Source organism: Bufo gargarizans, chromosome 4 (assembly GCF_014858855.1).
Source record: "Bufo gargarizans isolate SCDJY-AF-19 chromosome 4, ASM1485885v1, whole genome shotgun sequence".
NCBI classification, from domain to species: domain Eukaryota; kingdom Metazoa; phylum Chordata; class Amphibia; order Anura; family Bufonidae; genus Bufo; species Bufo gargarizans.
Window position 1 is genome coordinate 354,395,823 of NC_058083.1, and position 27,645 is coordinate 354,423,467.

Here is a 27,645-nt window from a genome sequence, read left to right on the forward strand (position 1 = left end):
TGTCACTGATAATACAACTGTCTACATCCGTTTGTATTATCTTTAACATACACTCACCTAAAGAATTATTAGGAACACCATACTAATACGGTGTTGGACCCCCTTTTGCCTTCAGAACTGCCTTAATTCTACATGGCATTGATTCAACAAGGTGCTGATAGCATTCTTTATAAATGTTGGCCCATATTGATAGGATATCATCTTGCAGTTGATGGAGATTAGAGGGATGCACATCCAGGGCACAAAGCTCCTGTTCCACCACATCCCAAAGATGATCTATTGGATTGAGATCTGGTGACTGTGGGGGCCATTTTAGTACAGTGAACTCATTGTCATGTTCAAGAAACCAATTTGAGATGATTCGAGCTTTGTGACATAGTGCATTATCCTGCTGGAAGTAGCCATCAGAGGATGGGTACATGGTGGTCATGAAGGGATGGACATGGTCATAAACAATGCTCATGTAGCCCGTGGCATTTAAACGATGGCCAATTGGCACTAAGGGGCCTAAAGTGTGCCCAGAAAATATCCCCCCCACGCCATTACACCACCACCAGCCTGCACAGTGGTAACAAGGCATGATGGATACATGTTCTTATTCTGTTTACGCCAAATTCGGACTCTACCATTTGAATGTCTCAACAGAAATCGAGACTCATCAGACCAGGCAACATTTTTCCAGTCTTCAACAGTCCAATTTTGGTGAGATCGTGCAAATTGTAGCCTCTTTTTCCTATTTGTAGTGGAGATGAGTGGTACCCGGTGGGGTCTTCTGCTGTTGCAGCCCACCTTTCTTTCCCATTCTGGCATTCAGTTTGGAGTTCAGGAGATTGTCTTGACCAGGACCACAACCCTACATGCATTGAAGCAACTGCCATGTGATTGGTTGACTAGATAATCACATTAATTCGAAATAGAACAGGTGTTCCTAATAATTATTTAGGGGAGTGTATTTTTAACATAGCAAGCAGGGATCCATCATCAACGCCATTGAAAGTCAACGGGGGTGGATCAGTTTTCTATTGGGGCAGAAAACAGATCCATCCCCATTGACTTGCATTGGGGGTCATGACGGATCCGTCTTGCTCCGCATCCCAGGATGGAAAGAAAACCGCAGCATGCTGCGGTAAACTCTCCGGTCTGGGAAACCCACTGAACAAAACTGAATGCATTTTGGAGCATTCCATTCTGTTCAGTTTTTTCCCCATTGACAATGAATGGGGACAAAACTGAAGCTTTTTTTTTTTTTTTTGGTGCTAAGCCCCAATGAGGGAACTCAATACCGATAAACTTTGTGAAAGTACCCTTAAAGAATTGCCTTGAGTAGCAACGACTGAATACAAGACAGATTTGAAACACATTGTGAAAAACAAAGATTGCCAGAAGTCTCACTAAAGTTGTCGACATTACAGGTAGGAAAGGTGGTTTAACCTCTTTGGGACATAGGGCGTACAGGTACGCCCTGATGTCCTGGTACTTAAGGACCTGTACGCCCTGTGTATTTCCCATCACCACTGCGCGGCGGGCGGTGATCGGAACTGGGTGCCTGCTGAAATCAATCAGCAGGCACCCAGGTTCGATGCCCCCCCATATCGGTGATCGCTGCAGATTAACCCCTTCTATGCCGCTAACCGTGGCATAGAAGGGGTTTGTGTTTGAGTGAGCCCATCGAGTCTGTGCGCTGCAGTGGCGGGGACTCAATGTTTCAGAAGGCAGCCCCATGCAGTGCAGAGGCTGCCCAATGCCTTGCACGGCATTGGGAATCTCCTAGGCAACCTGTTAATGTATGACTCAGTGTCATACACTAAGGCCCCTTTCTCACGGGCGAGTGCAATGCGTGAGGTGAACGCATTGGACCCGCACTGAATTCGGACCCATTCATTTCTATGGGGCTGTGCACATGAACTGTGATTTTCACACATCACTTGTGCGTTGTGTGAAAATCGCAGCATGCTCTATATTGTGCGTTTTTCACGCAACGCAGGCCACGCATAGAAGTGAATGGGGCTGCGTGAAAATCGCAAGCATCCGCAAGCAAGTGCAGAGCGATTTTCACACATGGTTGCTAAGATGACAGTCTATTCACTGTATTATTTTCCCTTATAACATGGTTATAAGGGAAAATAATAGCATTTTTTAATACAGACGGCTTAGAAGGTCAATTGAGGGTTAAAAAAATAAATAAAAATTAACTCGCCTCCTCCTCTTGATCGCGTAGTTGCCAATCTCTTCTAACTTCTTTAATCATGAGCTGCCGGCTAAAGGACCTGTGGTGACGTCACATCACATGGTCCATCACATGTGATTGGACCATGTGATGAGCTCAGTGAGGTCACCACAGATCCTTTGACAGGTCCTGAAGAAACAGGAGACCGGCTGGCAGCTGCGCGATCAAAATAAAAAATAAAATAAAAAATATCTTGATGAATTATGGAAAAATTGGTTATTATAGGGCCGGGGACGTGTTAGGAGAATTTTTTTTTTTTTATTTTTTTTTTGCCCCCCCCCCCCCCCTCTCTCCCTCTAGGGTGGTGGGTGGGTATTCAATAAAGGGGAGTGGTAAGGGAGAAATTTTAAAATTGACGTGTTTTGTGTATAAATGTATATGTTTCTATAAAATTGAAATAAAAAGATATACAATTAAAAAAAAAAAAAATTACATCTACACAACACCGAACCTAAACTTCAGTGAAGAAGTTCAGGTCTGGGTACCACATTCAGTGTTTTATCACGCACGTGCAAGACGCATTGCACCCGAGCGATACAAATTGAACAACGGAACGCAGTCGCAGTCAAAACTGACTGCAATTGCGTACCTGCTCGCGCGGGTTTGCCGCAATGCACCTGGGTCGCATCCGGACACGCTCGTCTGCAATGAATGTAATTTATTGCAGAGGGGTTCAGACCCCCAAAAGCGATCAGAAATAAAGTAAAAAATAAAATAAAATAAAGTAAAAAATATGTCATTTTTAATAAAATAAAATTAATAAGAAAAACACCCCTTTCCTTGTATTTTCTAATTTTAAAAAAATGGAAAAAATATCATAAATACCACACATATTAGGTATCGCCAAGTCCGTAAATATATCACATGATCCACATAAATATATCACATGATCCACCCTGTCCGATAAATACCATAATAAAAAAAAATAAAGTGTAAAAAAAAAAAAGCAATTTTTGTCATCTTACATCACTAAAAGTGCAACACCAAGTGATCAAAAAGGTGTATGCCCCCCAAAAAAATAGTACCAGTCTAACCGTCACCTCATCCTGCAAAACTGAGCCCAAAAATTAAAAAAAATATGGCTCAGAATATGGAGACACTAAAACATAATTTTTATTGTTTAAAAAATGCTGGTATTATGTAAGAACAATAAAAAAATTTTTTTATAAAAGTATACATATTAGGCATCGCCACGTCCGTAAGAACCCGCTGTATAAAAATATCACATGACCTAATCCCTCAGGTGAACACAATAAATTTGTTTTAATAAAAACTGCAAAAAAAGCAATTGTTTCACCTTACATCACAAAAAGTGTAATAACAAGCAATCAAAAAGTCACCCCCCCCCCCAAAATAGCGCCAATCAAACCATCTCATCCCGAAAAAAAAATGAGCCCCTACACAAGACAGTCGCCCCAAAAAATAAATAAAACTATGGCTTTCAGAATGTGGAGACACTAAAGAATAATTTTTATTTTTTAAATGCTTTGTTATGTAAAGCCAAATACCGTATTTTCCGGCATACAAGACGACCCCCGACTTTTGAAAATGATTTCTAGTGTAATATCTGGTATTGTCGCGTCCATGACAACCTGTTCTATGAAAATACAACATGATCGAATCTGTCAGATAAATGTTGTAAATAACAAAAAATAAAAACGATGCCAAAATAGCTATTTCTGGTTACCTTGCCTCACAAAAAGTGTAATATAGAGCAACCCAAAAATAAAATAAAAATAGTCTTACCATTAATTCAGTTTCCTTGAATCCACCATGACGGCCACAATGAGATTGACCCTTGACCTCTGTAGGGGCAGGAAGACAGTTTAAATTCCCCCCACCCCTACACCCCCTCAGTGTTTAACAAATTACCAAGGTAGGTGAACAGAAAAACATACGATATTACTTCATACCCATGAAAAAAGGAATGAGGTTAGTATGGGCTATCATGGTGGATTCAAGGAAACGGAATTACCGGTAAGGGCCCTTTCACACCTGCGTTATAGTCTTCCGGCATAGAGTTCCGTCGTCGGGGCTCTATGCCGGAAGAATACTGATCAGGATTTTCCTAATGCATTCTGAATGGACAGTCCGTCCTTCAGGATGCATCAGGATGTCTTCAGTTCCGGAACGGAACGTTTTTTGGCCGCAGCAAATAGCGCAGCATGCTGCGCTTTTTGCTCCGGCCAAAAATCCGGAACACTTGCCGCAAGGCCGGATCCGGAATGAATGCCCATTGAAAGGCATTGATCCGGATCCGGCCTTAAGCTAAACGTCGTTTCGGCGCATTGCCGGATGCGACGTTTAGCTTTTTCTCAATGGTTACCATGGCTGCCGGGACGCTAAAGTCCTGGCAGCCATGGTAAACTGTAGTGGGGAGCGGGAGCGGGGAGCAGCATACTTACCATCCGTGCGGCTCCCGGGGCGCTCCAGAGTGACGTCAGGGCGCCCCAGGCGCATGGATGACGTGATCGCATGGATCACATGATCCATGCGCATGGGGCGCTCTGACGTCATTCTGGAGCGCCCCGGGAGCCGCACGGATGGTAAGTATGCTGCTCCCCCGCTCCCCACTACTACTATGGCAACCAGGACTTTAATAGCGTCCTGGGTGCCATAGTAACACTGAAAGCATTTTGAAGACGGATCCGTCTTCAAATGCTTTCAGTACACTTGCGTTTTTCCGGATCCGGCGTGTAATTCCGGCAAGTGGAGTACACGCCGGATCCGGACAACGCAAGTGTGAAAGAGGCCTAAGACTAATTAAGTTTTTTCCATCGCCACAATGAGAACTAAAATAACTAACCTGGGTGGGATATCACCTGTAGAACCGTCCGGCCAAACTGAATTACCGTAGAATCAGGGAGACTAAGGCAATAGTGTCTAACGAAAGTATTTACACTAGACCAAGTTGCGGCCTTACAGATATGATCTATTGATACTCTACCTTTTTCTGTCCAAGAGGAGGCGGTGGCTCTAGTAGAATGAGCCCTAACCACCCCCGGGCAGGACTTATTTTGGATGGAATAACAGCACTCAATAGTGGATCTAATCCACCTGGCTAAAGAGGATCTAGTAAGTTTCTTCCCTTTATTCTTGCCTGAGAATTGGACCAGCAAGTTATCGTCCTCCCCGAATTCTTCTCTAACATTTAAGAGTCTCATCTTGTCTTCCACCTCCTTCTCATGGTGATTGGGAATGGAAGGCAAGAAAATCTCCTGGTCTCAGAGGAAGGAAGAGACCACTTTTGGCAAGAAACCTAGATCTAATTTCAGACGAATATGGTCCTCCAGAATCTGAAGATATGGCTCTCTACTAGAGAGGGCCTGTAACTCCCCAATACGCCTAGCCGAAGTAATAGCTATTAAGAAGGCCGTCTTTAGGGATAGATGTTTTATCGAAATGTTAGATAATGGAAAAAAAGGGGGCATTGTTAATCCCTCAAGTACAGTGTTCAGATCCCACTTGGGAACTCTGGACCTTAGAGTAGGCCTTAATCTAACCGCTGCCTTAATGAATCTCCATACCCACCTATGTTCAGCTAGGCTAGTCTCAAAGAAGGTGCTCAGAGCAGATATCTGCACCTTAAGCGTACTGGGTCTTAGCCCTAGCTCTAGTCCGCTCTTTAAGAAATCTAAAATTTTGCTAATAGGGGGAGAGGTAGTATCGGGATGGTCATCACCGAGCCAGGAACAAAACTTTTTCCAAACCTTGAGGTAAATGGAATAAGACACCTTCTTCCTACTAGCTTTGAGTGTGAGGATCACTCTTTCAGAAAGGCCCCTTCTTTTCGCTCTCAGGATCCATACAGCTAACCTGAATATCTGGGGATCTGGATGAATTAGAGGGCCCTGGACACGCATATCCCTCTGGAAAGGAATCTCCCATGGATCCTCCAGTGCTAGTTTTAAAATAGGAAACCAGCTTCTATTGGCCCATAGAGGGGTTTACCAGGATTATCGTAGCAGTCTCTTTGGATCTTCTGAATGACCCAGGGTATAAGGGGTATTAGAGGGAACGCATATACTAGTCTCCAATTCCAGCTTATTGAAAGGGCGTCTACTGCCCAAGGCTTGTCACTTGGATCGCTACCTGAGCTTTTTCTTTTGAGGAAAATAGATCTCTCTCTGGGCGACCCCATCTGGAGATTTCCCGGAAGATGTCCCTGTTTAGAGACCATTCTACTGCATCTATACTTCTTCTGCTTAGGTAGTCTGCCTCTGTTTTCAGAACCCTTCAAGTGGATTGCAGATAATGATGGGGAATTTTCTTCTGCCCAAGTGAAAATCTTTCTTGCTACCTCTCCTAGAGGGTTGGATCTTGTTTCCCCTTGGTGTTTTAGATATACTACCGTTGTTATGTTGTCGGGCAGAACTTTTAGATGTTGTCCTTTTAGAAGCCACCCTCCTTTTAGTCATGAGGACTGCGTATAATTCTCTGAAGTTGGATGATCTTTTTATGTTTTCTGGCCAGTAATCCTTAAGAAAAAAATAAATAAATGATCTCCGATTTTTGCGCTGGCGTCCATTATCATCTGAATCTCTGGTTAATTTAACCATCCTTTTCCGTGAAGGAGGTTTCTTCTGAGCTTCCACCAACAGAGATCGGTCTTCACCCACTGTGGTATCAGGATCTTCCTGTCCAAATCCATCTGATTTCCATTCCCTTCTTTCAGGATCCCACTCTGTGTTATTCTTGAGTGGGCCTGGCTCCAAGGGACTGAAATCAAACAGGCAGTTAGAATCCCGAACATACTCATAGCCTCTCGTATGGAACATTTGCGAGATCTTTGGAACCCTGAAATCTTCTGTATAAGACACTCCGCTTTGTCCTGCGGTAGGAAGGTCTTTTGAGAGTCCGAATCTAACTCTACTCCCAAGAATCTTATCCTTTTTGATGGAGTGAGAAGATTTCTTTATGTTTAGAATCCATCCTAACCCAGCAAGGACGTTTAAGAATCTTTGGGTTGCCTCTATATTCTCTTCCTTTGACCTGGTGACAATCAGGAAGTCGTCGAGGTAGGGGATAATGATTAATCCTTCCATGCGAAGGTAAGCGACCATTTCCACCACTAGCTTTTTGAATATTCTGGGTGTGGAAGAGATGTCGAATGGAAGTGCAACGTACTCTAAGTGGTGTAGGGTACCTCCCGGATCTTTATTTCTGTGTGAGTTGGTGGATGGGAATGTGATAATAGTCATCTTTGAGGTCTATGGAGGACATGAATGCCCCTTTTGGTATAAGCGGGATTGTGGATCTGATGGATTACATCTTGAATTTTCTGTACAGAATGGATCCGTTTAGCGGTTTTAGATTTATAATGGTGCGAAAAGACTGCAGAAGCGTTGGCTAAGAAGGCCGTAGCGGATCTAAGTAAAGGGATAGAGTCTCTGATCTCTTCTCTAGGGGTTTTGTTTTTAAGATGCTCATCCAGTTCCCCTAACCAGATGTACATGGCCCTAGCCATGGAGGTTTCTGCTATTTTAGCTTTTACGCTGAACATAGATGCTTCCCAGGCCTTTTTTAATAACCCGCCAGCTTTACAGTCCATGGGGTCACCTAGTTGGGAGGAGTCCTCAAATGGTAACGCTGTTTTAACCACCTTCGCCACCTGAATGTCTACTTTGGGGGTTTACACTCAGACTGGTCAAAACAAAGTCTGTTTCTAAATTCCTTAGAAGACACCCAGTCTCCTCTCCGGGTCTAGCCACTCGTCCATAACCATCTCTCTTATGTTTTCATTTAACGGAAAAACAATTGATTTCTTAGATCTAAGGCCTCCGAACATCTCATCCTGGACTGTGCATGGTTTAGGTGTGTCCTCAATCCGCATAGTGGATCTGACAGCCCTTAATAGTTCCTCCAACTGTTCAGATAAGAAAAAAATACTTCTCATCCTCCTCTATGACCTCTAAGAAAAAGAAGCTTTCTGTCCAGTCCTCCTCTGATGCCGAGGGGCGGCATCAGAGGAGGACTGGACAGAAAGCTTCTTTTTCTTATTTTTATTTTTTTGGGGAGGATGAATGGGACCACTGGGAGTGGATATAGATGCTAAGGAGGACTTTATTTCATCCTGAATAAAGGATTTCATCTCCCAAAAAATATTTGGTTGTTCCTCCTTCAATATATCAGACAGACAAGACTTGCAAAGTCTTTTCTTATAATTTTCAGGGAGTTTCTTAGAGCAGGCATTGCACTTTAGTTTCTTTATTTTTAATCTTGAGTCTTTTATGCACATGGAATCAAAGGAACAACCAAATTTACACTCAGCTAACAGAGCTAGTACACTTGCATAAAAATAAATGTGGTGTCTAGCACTCAAACCCCCGCAGGGGACTCACAGTACTGGCGCTTGCAGAGGGATCTGTGACCTCTGGACGAGGAGTAGGTGTCTCAGACATCGCGGCGTGAACTGCAGGCAAATGCTGAGTGAAGTCCCGCGATTCATTCAAATTCCGGCATCTTAGGTCATAAAGCTGCGCCCCGGGCTGTCGGCTTGTTCATGCGCCGCACAGCCCCTTAACTCCTGCGTCTCATGCAACTATTTTTGGAGGTATTACTATCTATTATAAAAGTAGAGAAATTGAAATTTGGAAATTTGCTAATTTTTAAAACTTTTTGGTAAATTTGCCTTTTTTTAAATAAATAAATATGATATTTTTTTCTCCATTTTACCAGTGTCAAGAAGTACAATATGAGAGGGAAAAAAAAAACCAAATCTCAGAATGGCCTGGATAAGTCAAAAGCGTTTTAAAGTTATTCACACATAAAGTGACACTGGTCAGACTTGCAAAAAAATGGCCTGGTCATTAAGGTGAAATATGGCCGTGTCCTTAAGGGGTAAAATACGCTTTTAAATGTTTGAAAACTCAATTGCAGCAATATTGTCCTGTGCACGCATATTTGTGTAAAATGTTAAGCTTGTGGATCCTGGCAGTCATACTTTTTTTTTCTGGCTCTTTGTGTCTGTCACCCCTGCTTTATGGTGTCAAAGCCTCCGTTAAAGGTTTATCATTTATCGTTCTCATTTACTACAATGAACGTGAATGGACGCTCCGTCAAGAATCCGCTTTTCTGAACGTAGAAAAAAATCCTGCAAGCAGGATTTTGTTTTCCGTCTGAAAAAACGTATTCCGAACGTATTACCAACTAACGGAGTCAAACGTATGCATACATACGTCAATTAGTTTCTATGGGAGGTTGAACGGATACGTTTTTAGATTTTTTTTTCTACTTCCGGACGGACTACAGGAACGGAGAGCTTGAACGCAGATGTGAACATAGCCTAAGAATAGAAATGAATCGAATGAGTCACAGAATCTAAAGATCCAACTTAGGGCCCTTTCACACTTTTGTTGTCCGGATCCGGCGTGTCCTCCACTCGCCGGAGGTACACGCCGGATCCGGAAAAACGCAAGTGTACGGAAAGCATTTGAAGACGGATCCGTCTTCAAAATGCTTTCAGTGTTACTATGGCAGCCAGGACGCTATTAAAGTCCTGGTTGCCATAGTAGGAGCGGGGAGCGGCATACTTACAGTCCGCGCGGCTCCCGGGGCGCTGCAGAATGACGTCAGAGCGCCCCAGGCGCATGGATGACGTGTACATGCGATCACATCATCCATGCGCCTGGGGCGCCCCGACGTCACTCTGGAGCGCCCCGGGAGCCGCACGGACTGTAAGTATGCTGCGCCCCCGCTCCCCGCTACACTTTACCATGGCTGCCAGGACTTTAGCGTCCCGGCAGCCATGGTAACCATTCAGAAAAAGCTAAATGACGTATCCGGCAATGCGCCGAAACGACGTTTAGCTTAAGGCCGGATCCGGATCAATGCCTTTCAATGGGCATTCATTCTGAATCCGGCCTTGTGGCAAGTTTTCAGGATTTTTGGCCGGAGCAAAAAGTACTGCATGCTGCGGTATTTTCTCCGGCCAAAAAACGTTCCGTTCCGGAACGGAAGACATCCTGATGCATCCTGAATGGATTTCTCTCCATTCAGAATGCATTAGGATAATCCTGATCAGGATTGTGCCGGCATAGAGCCCCGGCGACGGAACTCTATGCCGGAGCAGGCCAACGCAAGTGTGAAAGGGCCCTTAGTTTGTGACTCATTCGATTCATTGAGTTAAAAGAGCCGTGAGTCAGAGTGTAGAGCAGTTTACACTGAGGCTGAGGCTGCTTTTGTTGCAGCAGTGATAAGATTAAGGGATAGGAGAAGTGACAGATGACACAGAGTTTAGATTACAGGTTGAATTAAATTAACCCTTTAGGATCAAATTGGCTTGTCAGGAGATATATATGTTAAAGGCATCTCATTCAGTTACCGTATTTTTCGCCCTATAAGACGCACCGGCCCATAAGACGCACCTAGGTTTTTGGGGAGGAAAATAAGAAAAAAAAAATTTTTAACCAAAAGGTGTGCTGTGCGTTTGGTGGGTTTGGAACTAATGGTGGTCTGTGGATGACGGACACTGTTATGGGGGGCATCTGTGGATGACGGACACTGTTATGGGGGGCATCTGTGGATGACGGACACTGTTATGGGGGGCATCTGTGGATGACGGACACTGTTATGGGGGGCATCTGTGGATGACGGACACTGTTATGGGGGGCATCTGTGGATGACGGACACTGTTATGGGGGGCATCTGTGGATGACGGACACTGTTATGGGGGGCATCTGTGGATGACGGACACTGTTATGGGGGGCATCTGTGGATGACGGACACTGTTATGGGGGGCATCTGTGGATGACGGACACTGTTATGGGGGGCATCTGTGGATGACGGACACTTATGGGGGGCATCTGTGGATGACGGACACTTATGGGGGGCATCTGTGGATGACGGACACTTATGGGGGGCGATCTGTGGATGGCAGTTATGGGCTGGGGGGATCTGTGGGTGACACTGTTATATATGTGCCATCCACAGACCCCCCAGCCCATAACAGTGCTATCCACAGACCCCCCCCAGCCCATAACTGTGCCATCCACAGATCGCCCCCACCTCAGATCCCCCACCTCGCCCCCGCCCCCCCATCCCCGCCCCCAGTATACAAATATAAGATGTTACATTCAATTAATGGTTATTAAACATGCCCCCTCAGTCCTATTACTACCTTACATCCTAATCGCTTCTTTAGAATTCAGGCAGGCCAGCCGGGCGGCCGGCGTGTCTCTCACTGACGTCACGTGCCTGCGCCGCCTGCTTCATTCATAAAGTAGGCGGCACAGGCACGTGACAAGAGTTACGCTGCCGGCCGCCCGGCCAGAATTCTACAGATGCGATTAGGATGTAAGGTAGTAATAGGACTGAGGGGGCATGTTTAATAACCATTACATGAATATGACATCTTATTTTAGTATACCGGAGCGGCGGGGCTATACTACACTGACCGCACCGCCCCGCCGCTATTGCCAGCCCCCAGATCCTCCTCCCATTCCCTCCCTGAGTCCCCGCTCGCTCCTACATCGCAGCTTGCGATGTAAAACGGCAAGCATTCGCCCCATTAGACGCAGGGGCATTTCTCCCCCGTTTTGGGGGAAGAAAAAGTGCGTCTTATGGGGTGAAAAATACGGTAAGTAGCTATATAGCTAAGGGTGGGTTCACATCACTTCACTTGGTTCATTGTACTACTGTCAGTGTCAGACTGTTGTCACTGTGGGTAACAATGCACATTGCACACCACAGTGACAGCTTCTGACTCCTGTCCTGCGTCCTCCTGTCCTGCCTCAGCTTCCCTTCACTATCACTATAATAAATCACTCTTCCTCATCCTGACTCACTCTAATTAGAGAGCATTAGCAATTCATTACTAATTAGAGAGCTGAAGAGCCGACCGCACTGAGTCAGCAGCAGCAAATGATTGTGAATCGACTGCATAGCATCTGCGCATGCACACCAGCACCTAGAGTCTTCGGTTCACTTGCGAGTCAGCTCAGCAGTCAGTGACTCAGCAAGTGAACCGAAGATCCAATTCATGAATCGGTTCATTTGAATGAGCTGATTCAAATGAACCGATTCACCTAAAAGATCCGAACTTCCCATCACTAGTTATCAGCGCCACGGGCCGGGAGTCAGCTCCCAGCGGAGGCACACGTTAGTCAGTGACTGTAGTAGGAGCTCCTGTCATGGTGGCAGCCCGTGCCGTGATAGATAGCCCAGCAGGTAGTGTGTGTGGTGACTGCTCTGGGTCAGCTATGCTCTGCTGTCAGGCTGCCGCTCTGCTTCTTCTCCCTGGCATTGAAGTGTCAATAGGAGTGCTGCCAGGTTCCAACTTCCAGCCACTCACCCTCCATGAATAGGGAGGAGAACGGGGACTTCCCCATACTGGCATGTACATTAAAGGGATTCACTGCCCCAGTATGGCATGTACATTAAAGGGATTCACTGGCCCAGTATGGCATGTACATTAAAGGGATTCACTGGCCCAGTATGGCATGTACATTAAAGGGATTCACTGGCCCAGTACGGCATGTACATTAAAGGGATTCACTGGCCCAGTATGGCATGTACATTAAAGGGATTCACTGGCCCAGTACGGCATGTACATTAAGGGATTCACTGGCCCAGTACGGCATGTACATTAAAGGGATTCACTGGCCCAGTATGGCATGTACATTAAAGGGATTCACTGGCCCAGTACGGCATGTACATTAAAGGGATTCACTGGCCCAGTATGGCATGTACATTAAAGGGATTCACTTAAATATGGTTTTGATTTAAAATAACTTTTTGTATCAGGACAAGTAGATTGTCATGAGGGACAAGTAGATTGAGACCCCGCTTTAGTCCTTCGACAAGTAGTTTTTTTTTTTTTATTTCCACACCCCTGAATGACACTGCATTTTTTTTAAACAGTTTTTATCACTATAAGGCCTCTTTCACACTACCGATTTTTTTCTGTTTTGCGGGCTGTTTTTTTAGTTCCGTATACGGAACCATTCATTTCAATGGTTCCGGGGAAAAAAAACCTGAGTGTACTCCATATGCATTCCGTTTCCATATTTCCGTTCCATTGAAAGATAGGACATGTTCTATTATTGCCCCCAAATCACGTTCCGTGGCTCCATTCAGGCCCAAATGATCTTTTAGCCAAAAAAGTATTGCCACATATGGCATGGTTTATTCTTTTTGGTTTATGTAGGAGTTATTCGGATTTTAAGTTCATGGAGCTGTTAATTGGCTTAATTCAGAAATCACTGGAATCAATAGCCAAGATTGAACAGCTGCATAATACATTAAAACAAGAAAGAACTGTGAAATCCATCAATGTATTTCATGTGCAGTTGGATAAGAAATTTAAGAATTGGGAGAAAGAAATACAGGCAAGATCAAATACATTTTAAAGTGACACAAATGACTTGCAATGGAGACAAGTATATAGATGGTGGAGGAGGGTTCAGTATAGACCATCTATTTCATGATTAATTTTCAGTGTAATACTCATTTCCCTAGTCCTCGCCATGACGGCACACATGAGAACTAACAAAGAATTATAAGCTAGTGGGCGACATAGGCCTTATAGGATTCTGATATTGCCAATCTAATCCACCTCATTATGGAACTTTTTGAGGCTCTCTTTCCCTTATTCAGCCCAGAATGCTGTAGGAAGAAGTTTTTAATCGATTCTCCATTGCCTTGTAGTTTCTATATAGTGCAATACTGCCCTTCTAACATTCAATGTATGAAGAGTAGATTATTGAGCGTTACTTGGGTTGGACCTGGGAATTGAGAAAACAACTTTGGGCCAGTAATTTAGGCTCTAACTTGAATATTAACTTCTCATCAAATATTCTGAAAAAGGGTTCCTGTATTGACAGGGCCTGTAATTCACTCACTCTAGTTGCTGAAGTTATTGCTATTATGATGATTACTTAAAATAAAAACAAATCTAATCGAGATAGATTCCAATGGTTCAAAAGGTGGTTCAGTTAAACTGTATAGGACAAAATTGACGTTCCAAGGTGGTACTACATTGGTTATTCTGAGTCTAAGTCTATCAGCTGCTTTAGGAAACCAAGATACCCAGGATACATCTGTCAGACTGGAATAATACAAGGCCTCCAGAGCAGATACTTGTACACTAAGGGTAATACAAGGCCTCCAGAGCAGATACTTGTACACTAAGGGTGTTGGGGGCAAAACCTAGATAAAAACCATCCTAAAGAAGTTCTACTATTTGGGAGATGTTAGGGGTGGCCTCACTAAATTTATTTCCACACCATGAAGCAAATTTTCTCCATATTTTTAAGTAGATCTTTGAGGTGTTATTTTTTTCAACTTAATATTTTGTACCACTCTTTCAGAAAGACAATTTTTTTGTTAAAAAAAGTCTTTTTCTCAGTCCTGAATTTCTAAAGAACCCTGGAGATTAAGGGCTCTTTCACACAAGCGGATGCTGTGCGGGTAATCTGCTGCATGAAAGAGCCAAGCCCTGTTCCGGACAGCAGAGACACAGAGAATTAACATGATTGATAATGCTCTTTGCCTCTCTGTGGCCTTTTTACTACAAAATCACAGTAAGATAAAGTTGTCACCGAGATTTTGTAGTAAAAGGGTCACAGAGAGGTAAAGATCATTATCATTCATGTTATCTCCGTGTCTCTGCCATTAGGAACAGGGCTTGGCACTCTTTCACGCAGTGGATTCCACGCACGGGATCCACTTGTGTGAAAGAGCCCTAAAGTGATTGGTGGGAACAAGTATGCTAGGTTGTATTAGGGTTGGGCGATATACCGGTGTACACAATATACCACAGTATTAAAAACCGGCGGTATCGCTGTTTACTAATTACCGTATTTTGTGATGTCATCGAAGCGGTCATGTGCGCCTCCTTGTGGCTGCCCCCATACAGTATAACACCTCCTTGTGGCTGCCCCCATACAGTATAACGTCTCGTGTTAATATCGTCTGAATATTTTTTTATATCGCCCAACCCTAGATTGTATAGCCAATACTGGCTGAACACATTCACAGCTTGTAGATGGTCCATAGGTTTGAGGGAGAAGAATCGCTTCACCTTCTGATTTTTTTCTGGAGGATAACAGAGCTATGTTGGGAGGACAAAAAGGGACCATTCGCCTGGATCTACTTTGTATCAACTCAGTCTGCCGTTTAATTGAGAGAGCCCTTCAGATGGACTGCTGATAGGGAGAGACTACTGATCTTTCTGCCCCAAAAAATATTTTCTGTGATACAGTATTGACTAAAGGCAGTTGTGCCTTGTACCTTCCTGATGTATGAAGGCTACCGCAGTAATGTTGTCCAAGTGAACTAATACATGACGGTTTCTGGACATCTCTCGTTGTTTTTAGACCATTTCAGATGGCTAACAGTTCTTAGAAGTTTTTAGAAGTTTGACGACTGAGCTCTCTCCTCTTTTGACCATTGACCCTGAAAAAGACCTCGGTCCGAATAGGCCCCCCAACTCCAGGAACTCACATCTGTTGTTAATGAGAAAATACATTTTTTGCTGCCAGTGCACTCCATTCTTCAGATTTCTGCCTGCCCTCCACAAAATTAGAGATTGTTTTACTTCTTTAGTTATGTATAACCTCTGGTCCATCGTTGCTGGAGATCTGTTTCACCTGGAAAGGACAAATTTCTGGAGAGTCCTCATGTGGAATTGTGCCCATGCTACCGCCAGAATACAGGATGACAGAATCCCCAGTAGTGGCCATGGCTGATCTGATTGAGCAAAAGGTTTTCTTTTGAAATTACTGCACCTGGAACTGAATGTTTTTTTTTAGTTTCTGCAGTGGAAGCAAAGACATCTGTTTTGTTGAGTCCAGAAGAATACCTAGGAAAGTTTTACTGGTGTTTGGGTTTAAACTGGATTTTTTTCCAGTTGATGATCCAGCCTAATATCTGGAGTGTTTGAATTATGATCCGGAGCTGGGAATAAAGACGATGGTCTGATTCTGCCCCTACCAGTATGTCGTCTAGGTAGGGTACTATCATCATAGACTCTTTCCTGATCTTGGTAAAGATCCTTGGAGCAGAGAATACCCCTGAAGGGAGGTATTTGAACTGGAGATTTAGAATTACCTTGCCCCGCTTTAACACAAATCGTAGGAATTGCCTGAACTGTGGATGGATTGGAACATGGTAGTAGGCGTCTGTCAAGTCTATAGAAGCCACCCCCCCCCCCCCCCCGCCAACTAGACAAAAATAATGACTTTTTCCCTTTTCTGTTACCGGTTCTACCGTCCCCATATCTATTAACGGTCTTATTTCTTTAAGTAGTATATTTTGGTGATGAGATTGGCGGGGGATGGGGGTTGGGGGAGATAAAAGCTCTAAATGATAACCTTTCTTTATGATGTCTATTATCCAGGTATCTAAAACTGGTTGCTCTCAGGTGTTGTAAAAGGAGGCGAGTCTGCCCCCCACTGCAATGGCGTCATTGCTTAGAGGAGGATCCTCCTCTACTGGGATTGAAGAGAAAATTTCTTCCCTACTCCCCTTTTGCATAGCTCCATCTCCCTGTTTTACATTTCTCTTTCCTATCTTCCTTGTCATAAAATTTCCCATGAATAAACAGATATCTTTTATCAAACATATCAACAGGGAATCCCGTTTTAAGGTCCGTGGCATTTTCCAAAATCTTATCCAGGTTAGCACCGAACATATACTGGCCATATAATAGAAGGAAGATTAGCTCATCTTTTAAAGCTATATCCCGTGACCATGCTTTTAGCCATATCCCTCTGTGGGCTGAGTTAGAAAGAACAGAAGAGCGAGCTGATTGCCTCACACACTCAGAGGTGTCTGCAAGGAAACTTGTTGCCATTTTTTGTAAGGGAAGGCTTCCTAAAATTTCCTAGGTGTTTAATTAATCAGGTGCAATTCAAGTTGTTGTAGCCAAACATTAAGTGTACGTGCCATACAAGTTGAAGCTACACCGGGCTTCAGTAAAGCCAACGTTGCCTCTCAAGTCTTTAACAGACACTCTGTTTTTCTATCCATCGGATCTTTTAATTGTGCTGCGTCTTCAAACTGTAGCACTGCATCTTCAAACTGTAGTACACGTACTGACTGATGGGTATGCCCCCTTCAACTTCTGGGCCGCCAAATTGCTTGCCCTGCAGCCAGTGTATTGTCTGGACGTGTGTTTAGCACAGCTGGAGGGGGTTATCATAGGTTATATTTCCCAATGTTTTGGGGTGTACCCCAATTTAAAAAAATATATATAATTAAAACCAAAACCCAATGTAGGCTACGTCCTCCTCCACCACCGCTTCCACCTACACCGCCAAATCTACGGCCTCCTCAACCTCCTACTCCAATATGGACCTCGTCCTCCTAGATCAATATTATTATTTTTTATTTTTATGTTATTTTAAGTCATTTCCCTATCCACATTTCTTTGCAGAGCCCTTGCCATGCTCTTAACTACATTTTGCTGGCATTTGCAGCCCTCTAGCCCTTTCTATTACATTTTTAGAGCCATTTTAGTGCTCAAAAGCGCGGGTTCCCATTGACTTAAAGGGAATCTGTCACCTGATTTTACCATTGCCATGTTCACTAAAGTACCTTATTTCCTGCAGTCGTCGTCTTACTTTATTTCGTTTTGTCCTTTTGATTAAAAAAAAAAAAAAGCCCTTTTTGCGATATGCTAATGGAGCTCCAAGGAGCCCAGAGGGGCGTTTTTTTCCTCTCTGGTGCCCAGTGACGCCCCCCTGCAGTGCCCAGCTAGTCTTAATTTGAATCCCAAGAACGCCTCCTGATCCTCAAATAACCTCCCACAGCCCCGGCAAACGCCCCCCCCCCCCCTCCCCACGTCATAGTCTACCTTCTAGAAATGCCCCATCCTTCTTCCTGTCTGCTGTCAGAAATCTTGCGCAGATGCAGTACCGCCTGCGGACTGCGCGATCATCAACCTCCTCAGGGCAACAGCCTCAAAAGTCTCACTGGGCATGCGCCTAGCCCAGTGACGTAATCTGAGCGCTGATGCCCTGAGGAGGTTGATGATCACGCAGGCCGCAGGCAGTATTGCGCCTGCTTAAGATTTCTGGCCGCCGACAGGAAGAAGGACGGGGCATTTCTAGAAGGTAGACGATGACGTGGGGAGGGGGCGGAACTGTTTGCCGGGGCTGTGGGAGGTTATTTGAGGATCAGGAGGCGTTCTTGGGATTCAAATTAAGGCGGGCTGGGAACTGCAGGGGGGCGTCCCTGGGCACCAGAGAGGAAAAAAACGCCCCTCTGGGCACCTTGGAGCCTCATTAGCATATCATAAAAAGGGCATTTTTTTTAATCAAAAGGACAAAACAAACTAAAGTAAGAAGAAAACTGCAGGAAATAAGGTACTTTAGTGAACATGGCAATGGTGACCGCTTAAAATGGTAAAAGCAGGTGACAGATTCCCTTTAACCGCCTCCAGACCACCTAACTCAGGATTGCATTCCAGAGGTGGTCGATTCATTCCTCCTTGACACTTCGGCGAGACACGAGATTACGCGCACAGCCGGCCCGTGCATTGCGGGCCGGCAAAAGTTAAGGAGGAGTTAGTCACCAGCCTGCCAGCCAATAATCATCGCTAGCAGGCTGGTGATTTAAAAAAAAAAATAAATCGAATCACAAGCCAGTTAACACATTATATTTATACTGTGTTTGGTGTACTCACTGTGATGTGTGCTCCTCTGCTGGGACCAACCGACGAAAAGGACCAGCAGAGGAGCACACATCACAGTGAGTACACCAAACACTATACTTAGCCCCTAGATCACCCCAATTAACCCCTTGATCACCCCTGTCAATCACTAGTGACGGTTAGGTTTTAGGTTAGTTTAGGCCCCTTTGTTAGGTAGTTAGCGTCGGTTAGCGCCCAGCCCACCGCAGTCACCGATTCGCTGATTAGCGTATCGCTAATCAGCATTGGTACTTTTATAGTATCTGTAAGTGATCAGAACTAATCACAGTCAGATCTATAATAGTATCAGTGACACCTTAGTTCACCCTCCACCCAAAACACAGCGACAATTATTTTTTTTTTTAGCACTGTGCAATATCACTACACAAGCACTGCGGCGATAAAAAATAAATAAATAAATAAATCTGTTTTGATATCAATCGCAGCAGCTTCCGGTACTTCGCTAGCCTCCCATTTGTAAGAGGCTTGCTTTTTTTCTTGGGTAGTCTCAGGGAATACCCCGTAAATTTAGTTGACCAAATGGCAAGTAAGGGGTATTCTTCTGAAGAGGCCCACAGGCTTCTGACCCAGTCGGATGAGGAATGGGAACCCTCATCTGACGAATCCAGCGGGTCAGAAAACGAACCTGTAGAAAGTAATGGCATTCTGACCCAAAGTTTGGACGATGAGGTTGAGATCCCTGTTACCACCAGGTGTACCCGGCCCCGTGTTGCTAGACCACAGGTTGCGCAGGATCCGCTTCAAGGGCAGCAGAGTGGCAATGATTTATTCATCCACATCGATTGATGTAAATGGAGAAATCGGGTTTGCCAGGGCATACGAGCCGAGTGGGTTTGGATGTTGGGCGGAGCTCCTATTTCCTGGCAGACGCCTTTCCCCTCCTTTTTTTATTTTTGGGCAGAGATTTTCTCATCCACATTGATCAGCCCAGAGGCTGAACGAAAAAATAAATAAATAAAAAATCCCACACAATCTCATTACCCGTATGCTCAATATAAGGAGAATAGCAGAAACTCCTAATGCTGGCCATACATGTAATAATTGCGGAGACCCTCAAATGCCAGGGCAGTACAAACACCCCACAAATGACCCCATTTTGGAAAGAAGACACCCCAAGGTATTCGCTGAGGGGCATATTGAGTCCATGAAAGATTGAACTTTTTGTCCCAAGTTAGCGGAAAGGGAGACTGTTTTTTCTCACAAACAAAAAAAATTAAATAAAATATCAATTTCCGCTAACTTGTGCAAAAAAATAATAATAATCTTTTATGAAATCGCCATGCCCCTCACGGAATACCTTGGGGTGTCTTCTTTCCAAAATGGGGTCACATGTGAAGTATTTATACTGCCCTGGCATTTTAGGGGTCCTAAAGCGTGAGAATAAGTCTGCAATCCAAATGTCTAAAAACGCCCTCCTAAAATGAATTTGGGCCCCTTTGCGCACCTAGGCTGCAAAAAAGTGTCACACATGTGGTATCGCCGTACTTAGGAGAAGTTGGGCAATATGTTTTGGGGCGTTTTTTTTTTTTACATATACCCATGCTGGGTGAGAGAAATATCTCTCTAAAAGTCAACTTTTTTTGCAGCTTAGGTGGGCAAAGGGGCCCAAATTCTAAGAGAAACTTCAGGATTTCAAAGGGCATATTTTTTACACAATTGGATTTCAAAGTACTTCTCACGCATTAGGGCCCCTAAAATGCCAGGGCAGTATAAATACCCCACAAGTGACACCATTTTGGAAAGAAGACACCCCAAGGTATTTCGTGATGGGCATAGTGAGTTCATGGAAGTTTTTATTTTTTGTCACAAGTTAGTGGAATATGAGACTTTGTAAGAAAAAATAAAATAAAAAATAAAATAAAAAATCATCATTTTCCGCTAACTTGTTTTTATTTTGTCACTTCTATTAACTCACTATGCCCATCAGCGAATACCTTAGGGTGTCTACTTTCCGAAATGGGGTCATTTGTGGGGGTTTTCTACTGTCTGGGCATTGTAGAACCTCAGGAAACATGACAGGTGCTCAGAAAGTCAGAGCTGCTTCAAAATGCGGAAATGAAATTCACATTTTTGCACCATAGTTTGTAAACGCTATAAATTTTGCGCAAACCAATATACACTTATTGAATTTTTTTTTATCAAAGACATGTAGAAAAATTTATATAGAAATGTAGTTTTATTTGAAAAATGTTACAAATGAAAAATTGCATTTTTTTCAAAAAATTCGGTAAATTTCGATTAATAACAAAAAAAGTAAAAATGTCAGCAGCAATGAAATACCACCAAATGAAAGCTCTATTAGTGAGAAGGAAAGGAGGTAAAATTCATTTGGGTATTAAGTTGTATGACCGAGCAATAAACCGTGAAAGTAGTGTAGTGCAGAATTGTAAAAAGTGGTCTGGTCATTAATGGGGTTTTAGCTAGGGGAGCTGAGGTGGTTAAATGGGGTTCGGGGTCAGGTCCAGGTCCCGAACTCGAACTTTTTTGTGATGTTCAGCCGAACCCGAACATCCAGGTGTCCGCTCAATTCTACTTACGACCACATATGGGTTGTTGCCGCATTTAGAAGAAGAAAAAAAAAAAAAAAAAAAAAAAAAAAAAAATGCATAACAAATTGTGGGGTGCATTTTCTCCTTTTACCACCTGTAAAAATGGCAAATGTAGGGCTAAAGCAACATTTTATTTTCATTTTTACAGCCAAATTTTTCCAAAAATTATATGAAACTCTTTCAATGCACCCCTCAATCAATTCCTTGAGGAATACAGTTTCTAAAATTGGGTCACTTTATGGGGTTTCCTTTCTATGGGTACCTCAGGGCCTCTTCAAATGTTAAATGCAAAACCATTCAAGCAAAATCTGCCACCCACAAACAATATTGCCTCCTTTCCTTCTGAGCCCTGCCGTGTGTCCGAGTTATGAAAAATATATATATATTGCACTGAAAATCTGATGGGCAGCAATATATAACTAAGCTAAGCAAGGTTCTCTTCTGGCCCTTTGTTTACATGCAATAAAAAAAAACCTCTTCCCCTCCCCCTGCACTGCTAAGGGAGTGAATACAAGTGACGCCCTGAGTGACATGCCTGCCTGCTGGGAGAATCAGCAGCATGTTGTATGTGTAGGACTATAAGTCCCAGCTGTATAATGACACTGCTAAGGGAGTGGATAGAAGAGCTGCCCTGAGTGCTGGGAGAATCAACAGCAACTTGTAAGTGTAGAACTACAAGTCCCACCCGTATAATGACACTGCTAATACACACAGGATCTCCCCCTACCTTCTTGTGCAATGCTCTCTCTAGTCTGTCAGCTCCTGTGCCCAGAATTGTCACTGCTGCAGCTACCCAGTCTGTGCAGTTGAAGGAGTTAAGAATCCTAGGAGACAGCAGACAGCAGTGAAGGGGGGCGTGGCCAGCACAGTGACATCTCGTTTACAGGCTTGTAAACAAACTTTATCAGAGCAGGGAGAGAAGCTGACATCACAGGTCATGTGACCCTCAGTCAAATAAACCAGGCACTGCAGATAAAGCGAGTTAATTGTAAAGTTGTTATATTTGCCTAGTAAGGTACATAGAAAGAACAAAAAAATAACTGATACAACCCCTTTAAGAGATTAACGATCACATATGAGGCGTTTCTGTAAACTGCAGAATCATGGTAATAAATATTGAGGTTTATTTTCCTGTTAACCCTTGCTGTGCTACAGGAAAAATGGAATATTCACAAATAAAATAATCTTTAAAATGTTACCTTAAAGGGGTTATCTAAGCCTGGAATTGCACCCATATGCCCTCACACTGATTCTACTTACCTGGATTCCCCGCCCCTGGTCCCCTGCTGCTTCTCCCTGTGCGCGGAAGAAAATATCCGGGGGGGGGGGGGGTCAGGCGGTGAAGGGCCTCATAATAAATTAGGTGCATTCTCCACCAGTAAATGCTCCTAGATTGAAACCTCCTACAGCCCATGAGTGGAGTAGATTTCAATCGTCATTTACACAAGGAAATAGCTGTAAATCATAGTCAGGGGGGCTGCCTGGGTGAAAATGGGCATATACCCGGACAACCCCTTTAACATTCACTACATAATAAATGCCAATTGCTGAAGTGAGACAACCACATTAAACAACTAAATATGATACCAACAGCCATTCATCTAAATGCACCATTAGAATCAACTCCCCCGATGAGCCTCAAGTAGCCCGGTGTTCTGCCAGATTTCTATAGTTTGCCGAAAGTCTATAGCGGAAGTGACGTGTGCGCTGCGCAAGTGCACAAGCGCACTTCCACAAATCATCCCAATCATCGCCTTAAAGTGACAGTCATCTCCAGTAAAATACAGCATCTACATGAATTTGTACCCTCGCGGGCTCGCTTCGCTCGCCACGCATCGGGCTCGGCCTCGCTGCGCTCGGCATTTAGTAAAACTAACTCTATGCCTCCATTGATAGTAAAGAAGGAAACGGATGGTAAAGAAAGAGATGGATAGTCTCTTTCTTTACCATCCATTTCCTTCTTTACCATCAATGGCGGCACAGAGTTAGTTTTACTAAATGCCGAGCGCAGCGAGGCCGAGCCCGATGCGTGGCGAGCGAAGCGAGCCCGCGAGGGTACAAATTCATGTAGATTAATGGAGATGACTGTCACTTTAAGAAAGCTATACCCTTAAGTCCGCGCACGCGCGGTGTGCGAGCTACTCCAGTGGAGGCAGCAGGAATGCTTCGCTCGAGTACGCTTGTGCGCTTGCGCAGCGCACCACGTCACTTCCGCTATAGACTTTCGGCAAACTATAGAAATCTGGCAGAACACCGGCACTGGCATGCTTGTCAACCCAGCTGTATAGTTTTGCCCACATGAACATCTCCTCTATCAGCTAATAGGGCAGGTAAGAAACCTGCTCAGCGATGTACCAGAACATCATAGCAGTACCATACAACTGTGGGATCAGGCCTCACTTCCATGTCAGACTATGACAAATTCTGATTCCGAGCTACTAGGAAGGTAAAGCTATCATCAGAATTATAATATAGAAATACTGAGCGATATCAAGTACCTGCCAGGCGTCTCAAGCAAATTTTGGCATCCATCCACCTTCTCCAACAAAGTAGTCAGATTCCTTGTTTTGCCCTCCTCGGCTTCCTCATGGAAAGCAGCTTTGAGCTCACGGGCGGCTTCCGACCGGTCCGAGTGCAGTAAAGTCTGCGACACGCTCTCCATGATGCCCTTCTGCTCAGTGAGGATGTGGCTCAGCTGGTACATCTCCCCTTCTAAGTAGCTAATCTCTTTCGCGGTTTCAATAAACTGCCGATAGTTCTGGTATACATTACGCTTCAGGCTCTGAGCGGTCTCATCTGCTAACCCCTGGATGCGTTGTCTATGCTCCTGCAGATCCCTATCGCCGTCAGACTGTTGGGAGAGCAGCTTTACGTAGTGCTCAGCCTGAAAATGACTATACTCTAGCTGTCTTTTTAACCGGAGCACAGAACCGCTAATCTCAGCCATAGTGAAAGGGTGAACAGGCCTTAAAATTAGGTTCGCGTCCAGAACGGCAGTGACTAGAATGGAGTTGCTCCTGGTAGGTATGATGTCACAGGAAGAGGCGGGGTCTCATGCCAAACAGTGACGATATCAGTTCATGCTAGTGAAAAGAAAGGAGTTGCTTGTTCTGTTCAGTTGTGTGGGGGGGGATTCTGTCACAAGGATTTATCCTACAGAGATATTCATATGTGCCCATCAGTCTCCTTGTTGTTTTGTAGTAGACGATCCCACTCTTACTGCTCTGTGTGTCTTTTATTTGTCAAAAAAGCGATTTTATTGCTATGTAAATTACCTTGATAAGGCGCCCAAGGGGTTGTCCTACGATCTGTTGGAGCCCGGCCACACCCATCTTTCCAGAGCCCAGCACCGCCTACCAGTTAATTTATTCACTGCACTTGCCCTGACTCATTCCTTCCAAGCGCCTTAGGGCTCTTTCACACCTGCGTTCTTTTCTTCTGGCATAGAGTTCCGTAGTTGCTCCGGCCAAAAATCCTGAAGACTTGCCGCAAGGCCGGATCCGGTATTAATGCCCATTGAAAGGCATTGATCCGGATCCGGCCTTAAGCTAAACGTCGTTTCAGCACATTGCCAGATACGACATTTATCTTTTTCTGAATGGTTACCATGGCTGCCGGGAAGCTAAAGTCCTGGCAGCCATGGTAAAGTGTAGCGGGGAGCGGGGGAGTAGCATACTTACCATCCGTGCGGCTCCCGGGGCGCTCCAGAGTGACGTCAGGGCGCCCCAAGCGCATGGATCACGTGATCGCATGGCACGTCATCCATGCGCATGGGACGCTCTGACGTCATTCTGGAGCGCCCCGGGAGCCGCACGGACTGTAAGTATACCGCTCCCCGCTCCTACTATGGCAACCAGGACTTTAATAGGCTGTCATAGTAACACTGAAAGCGTCTTCAAATGCTTTCAGTACACTTGCGTTTTTTCGGATCTGGCGTGTAATTCCGGCAAGTGGAGTACACGCCGGATCCGGACAACGCAAGTGTGAAAGAGGCCTTAATCTCGCCCAGACGCAGTGTACACAGTAGTTTTTTTTCACTGAACCCCCTTCATGGCTTATATTTATGCCATGGAACCAATCATTGCTGCCCTTGAATGTGTAGAAGTCATTATAATATACCTTGTTAAATACTGAGAAGGCAAAAAGGGCTGACAGTTTTAAGAAAAGTGGGACTACTCCTTGTAGACAGAAGGTTCCTCCTCCTCTGACAGATTTGCAGGGAACCGGCACATGCACAGTTGGATCGACGAAGCCTGTGCCAGTAGTCCGCTCCCTCCCTGTGATCCACCGGTGTGCCCTGCCTCTGCGTCTGGATCCCGGCCGGCTCCTGCGCAATCCTTAGCAGTGCCGGTGTTCTGCCGAAAGTCTATAGCTTGCCGAAAGTCTATAGCGGAAGTGACGTGGTGCGCTGCGCAAGCGCACTTCCACAAATCATCAGAATCATTGTCTTAAAGTGACAGTCACCTCCAGTAAAATACAGCATCTACATAAATTTGTACACTCTCGGGCTCGCTTCGCTCGCCACGCATCGGGCTCGGCATTTAGTAAAACTGACTCTATGCCGCAATTGATAGTAAAGAAGGAAATGGATGGTAAAAAAAGAGACTATCCATCTCTTTCTTTACCATCCATTTCCTTCTTTACTATCAATGGCGGCACAGAGATAGTTTTACTAAATGCCGAGCGCAGCGAGGCCGAGCCCGCGAGGGCACAAATTTATGTAGATGCTGTATTTTACTGGAGGTGACTGTCACTTTAAGACAATGATTCTGATGATTTGTGGAAGTGCGCTTGTGCGCTTGCACAACGCACCACGTCACTTCCGCTATAGACTTTCGGCAAGCTATAAACTTTCGGCAGAACACCGGCAGCCGTATCAAATTAGCATTGCCCTATTCCACTGCCCATCAGAAAAGCCACCCCCAGGAACAAAACAAAGTATAAAAAGGTTTATTCGTTTATTGTCATTAAAAAGAGGGGTATAGAACCCAAATCGTTATATGTTATAGGCAAAATAGAGGTGAATATACATTGTTCACAATTGACTACACAGGTGTATCTCTGTTAAATACTGCACACCATTGGCATGTGTGTGAGTCACGTGAACTGTTGCTCTGGGTGTCTGTCTATTTGCAAGCCATTCTGAGCTGTAATGCAAACAGACAGACAGATCACTGCTGGGAATATTGACTTAGGCCCCATGCACACGGCCGTTGTTCACGGCCGTGTGCGGGCCGTGGAACCGCGGCCTGGATCCCTTCCTGTGAGCTGGAGCGCACGGCGTCACTGGTTGCTATGACGCCGTGCGCCCCCTGCTGCGCCCCCTGCTAGATCATACCAGTGTATTACTGTATAGCGGCGGCAGCAGGGAGCGCACGGCGTCATAGCAACCAGTGACGCCGTGCGCTCCAGCTCACAGGAAGGGATCCAGGCCGCGGTTCCACGGCCCGCACACGGCCGTGAACAACGGCCGTGTGCATGGGGCCTGATACTGTTCATGCACACAGTGGACTATGTAGTTGTCGCATAGACTTACAAATGGATACAAAAGAGTCACTCAGATGCTGGCTGTGCACTCAGCCAAAACTGAGGACTCCTAGAAATTAGTGCTTCAATCAGGACCAGTATGGTGACATGCTGATATAGCTCATATACAGCCAAACATCAGTGATAGAAGGCAAGAGTGTTTCCATGCGTCCCATTTGCGCACCTCAGGAGAAAACTTCTTGAGCACAAATTAAATCGCCTGCCTAAAGACGCGCTCCTCTAGTTTAAGAGCAGGTATTACTAACAAAGGGCTCTGGTGTGAACCTCGGCACTATGACCTAAGCTATATCTAAGCTATAGAATTGTAAGTTATAGTAGTTCATCCCATATATCACTGTGGTAATGGTGCCCGGCTTTAAGTGATTCACCTACTCTCTTAGTTTGAACAAATATAAATTAATCAGCAGGCACTCACCATCTGAATTCCACATATATAACACATTTATTAAAATTATTAATTTGATAACATTTGTTATGAACAATACTGTAAAATATATCTTAAAACTTGACTATACATATAACATCTACAATTATGCACTATGACCATATAACCAATTACAAATGGATAAGAATTAGGGATGAGCGAACCCGAACTGTATAGTATTTTGGGGTGTCCGTGACATGGACCCGAACCCGAACATTTTCGTAAAAGTCCGGGTTCGGTGTTT

The 27,645-nt window shown here is 44.6% G+C and overlaps 1 protein-coding gene across 1 annotated transcript in view; it reads right to left on the reverse strand.

Annotated features, from left to right (window-relative positions):
* Nucleotides 1-24,445, reverse strand: part of EXOC8 (exocyst complex component 8) — a 74,307-nt gene extending 49,862 nt beyond the window's left edge. Inside the window, exon 1 of the mRNA XM_044289793.1 lies at nucleotides 23,929-24,445. Within this exon, the coding sequence (XP_044145728.1) occupies nucleotides 23,929-24,377 (449 nt within the window). The 5' untranslated portion in view covers nucleotides 24,378-24,445. The remainder of the gene's footprint in view (nucleotides 1-23,928) is intronic.
* Between the last annotated feature and the right edge of the window lie 3,200 nt (nucleotides 24,446-27,645).